General features: G+C 42.8%; 1 protein-coding gene across 1 annotated transcript in view; it reads left to right on the top strand.

Annotated features, from left to right (window-relative positions):
• LOC101854205 (glutamate receptor-interacting protein 2) overlaps nucleotides 1-607 on the top strand; it is a gene marked incomplete in the record, with an annotated part of 40,751 nt that extends 40,144 nt beyond the window's left edge. The window contains 1 exon segment of the mRNA XM_013088587.2: nucleotides 238-607. Within this exon segment, the coding sequence (XP_012944041.2) occupies nucleotides 238-396 (159 nt within the window).
• Between the last annotated feature and the right edge of the window lie 2,649 nt (nucleotides 608-3,256).

Here is a 3,256-nt window from a genome sequence, read left to right as displayed (position 1 = left end):
CACACACACACACACACATACACACACACAGATACACACACACACGCACACACACACACACACACACACACACAGATGCACACAGACACACACATTTACAGATGCAGACAGAGCAATAGTGGTTGGATGGACACACAAAATGACGTTGCTCTCACACACCCGACAGTGACTGAATGACTGGTATTGAGTGATTTTTTACACCTGTTTGTTCTTTTGTCTGTCTGTTTGTCTGTCCAGGTGAACAAGACCAAGACAACGGAGGCTGGCTGCGGCACTGTGGTGCCCATGATACAAGACTCGGGCTCTCGGCTCACCTTGGTCGTGTGTCGCAACCCTCTCCTCCGGCTGACGCACAACATGAGGGAGGAGATGGTGGGAGGAGGAGGGGAGGAGTGAGGAAGAGAGACAGTGTGTGTGGGTGGGTGGTTGATGGGTGCTCCGCTGTGGTTTACTTCCTCCTTATCAAACATACATTTTGGTTGTGCACACAAACACACAAACAAGCTCATCCATGTGGGTGGCTGTCAGGTGCTCTGCTGTGCTTTGCTTCTTCTTTCCTATCAAACATCTATCATCCTTATCTCTACTCCTTCTTTTTTGTGTTTGTTACTCTCTTGTTACACCTCTAATCTTCCGCACTTATATGACCTTATTGTGTTGCAAGTGCCGTAAAACACTTACTAAAACTGAAACTAAAACTGATATGTGGATTTGCAAACACATGAATTGACAAAGCTCATCCAGTGTCTCTTGCAGTTAGTTTTGTCTATATTTCGTTTGGCTAGACGTTCTGTCGACTACTTCCCTAGCTGCCCTGCTGGGGACACATAGACTACTGAAGCTGCAAGAGACTGGATCATTGGAGGAATCGCTGAATAGTTGTGGGTGGTTGGAGGGTGCCACTAGTAGGTCCCAATTGTCTTTTCTGTACCTCTGTCGTTTCTGTCTTTGCTTCTTCATTTTCCCCTGCACTAAATGACCGTTACTGAGTAGATGGGCATCTCTTTACTCATTCTTGTTTGAAATAGCCTCACTAAAAAACTGTACCCCCCTCCAGGGCAGTGCTACTGACTGAAGTTGTTTTTAGGCCATTCCCAAAGGGGAGATATTAACATGTTCTTATACACATTTGAATTGTAAATGGGCTGATTTATCAATGTCATGCTCATACTGTGCTGGAACAACATAGGGGAAACTGATGCTTTTTGTTTCCTCATCCTTATTTTCGTCATTATTCCTCTACTTCTTTTGTATGTTTGTCACTCTCTTGTGAACTGTTATATCCGGGTGCCTTGATAGTCGAAGCAGACTTTGTGCTGTTGAGGCTAGAGAGGTGAGCAGAGTAAGTGTGATTCCCTGTAAGGACTTCTCTGTTGACATCCACCCCTTGGCGCTCATATGACCTTATGCAGTTGCGAGTGCTGTAAAACCTCTACTAAAACAAACAAACAAAAAACTGTGCAGGTTTAGAGAAGGGTCTGGTACAGGAAGACGTCGTGTTGCCTCACCTTTTGTGACTGGGAGGCCTGTCCCAGGGTAGTGGCCGGCATCTGTGCTTGTCAACCGCTATAGGCGTTGTGCTGTTGCACGCACGAGACCTGAGTTAGAATAGTGAGTGGGAAGAATTTTTATTGAGTTATTCATGTCTTTCTCCTGGGATGTTGTATTCCTCTCCATGCTGGTTGGTTCTGACAGTCAGGGTCGGAGCCTGCCTCGTAAATGATCTAAATTGTGTCATTGGGGGAGGAAAACCATGTGCATTTGACCCCCACCACCCCACCCCACACACACACACCTTGTCCCCCTGTGGCGTGGGAGGAGTCTTTGTGATGATCTAGTCAATTGGTCAGGACCTTTATATCTCAACCTCAAAGCTCTGCCGTAGTGTGCTCCTTCTCTCCTATCAAACGTCTATTGTCTATTGCCTCTATCTCTTCTTCTTTACTTTGTATGTTACTCTTTAATGACGCCTCTATTCTTCGTCCGTTTTCTGACCTCGTGTTGCAAGTGCAGTAAAACTTTCGCTAAAACTGAACTGAAAACTCCGCCTCAAAGTAAAAGTCAGAGGTGAATGGGTGCCATCTTTGTCGTGAAATCCACCACGTCTGGGAGACTTGTGTTTCCTATTGAACCTTTTTTTACCCAATTTCATATTTCGTTGTTTATTTTCTGTGAAAATTGGAAAACGCATTTTTGTGATGGTTGTTTTTTATTGTCCAGAGTATGGGTGATATTTTGGGTAGTCCCCCAAAAAAGGTTTTGTTTTTTTTGGTCTATGTTGAATGGTATGCTGTTGAAACAAGCGTCTGTGGTTTGCTCCTTCTTCCCTGCTAAACGTCTATCACCCTTTTCTCTCCTCCATCTTTTGTTTGTATGTTACTCTCTGGTAACACCTGAAATCTTCAGCACTTTTATAAATGTCTGTGTTGCAAGTGAGGTAAAACTCTTACTTATTAAACTAAAAATGAAGTTGACCAAATGAAATCCTTGAGAGCCTTTATATGGTAGAGCAAAGCTTTGTCCTGACAGATGTCAAGATTTACCCGGCTCGCTTTTGTGTTTGTCTGTCTGTCTGTCTGTCTGTCCTTGAGTGTCTCGTGAAGCCGTCGATACGAAATGTTTCATTATATTATATGTAAAAAATCAGCAAAAAATCTCATAATATGTACATAGGGATTATTTAAATATCTGTGTGCTCATCGTTTGTACATTTTTGCTCAGTTGTATTGGTTCTGCATACACTAGCCTCCCCCCCGGCGGTGCTACTGACACATGGTAGAAAGTTGGGCTCTTGTGGTCAGTTACATGCTGTAGACACTTAGACCATTTCTTACACTAGGCTGTCCCTGCGGTTTTATCCAAAAAATAAAATCTGAAATTATGCAAACTGAGCCCAAAAATGTGAAATTATGCGAATCTGTTAATTTTAGCAAAAAATGATAAAGGAAAATACTCCGAAATTATGAAAAAAATGATAAAATTTTTGCTAAATTATATGGGGTGCATAAAACCGCGGGGACAGACTAGGATGCAGTTCAATGTTTCCCGCAAACTCCCAGTATTATGTTGCTGTCATGTGCAATTCTTGACCAGTCCAATGTTCATAAAACCTTTTACGCCCGACTCACGTGTATAGAAATCTGGGCTTGGCGTGTAGAGGAATGTCTTTGAGATATTTTTCCATGATGAAAAAATGTTTGTTTTCCTGCATTACTGATTTGAGATGCCATAGTTGTTGTAATTGTTTATTGACAAG

The sequence above is a fragment of the Aplysia californica genome, unplaced genomic scaffold (genome assembly GCF_000002075.1).
Source record: "Aplysia californica isolate F4 #8 unplaced genomic scaffold, AplCal3.0 scaffold00770, whole genome shotgun sequence".
Taxonomy (NCBI): Eukaryota; Metazoa; Mollusca; class Gastropoda; order Aplysiida; family Aplysiidae; genus Aplysia; species Aplysia californica.
Note: the sequence above shows the minus strand (reverse complement) of the source record. Positions and strands in the feature narration are given on the sequence as shown.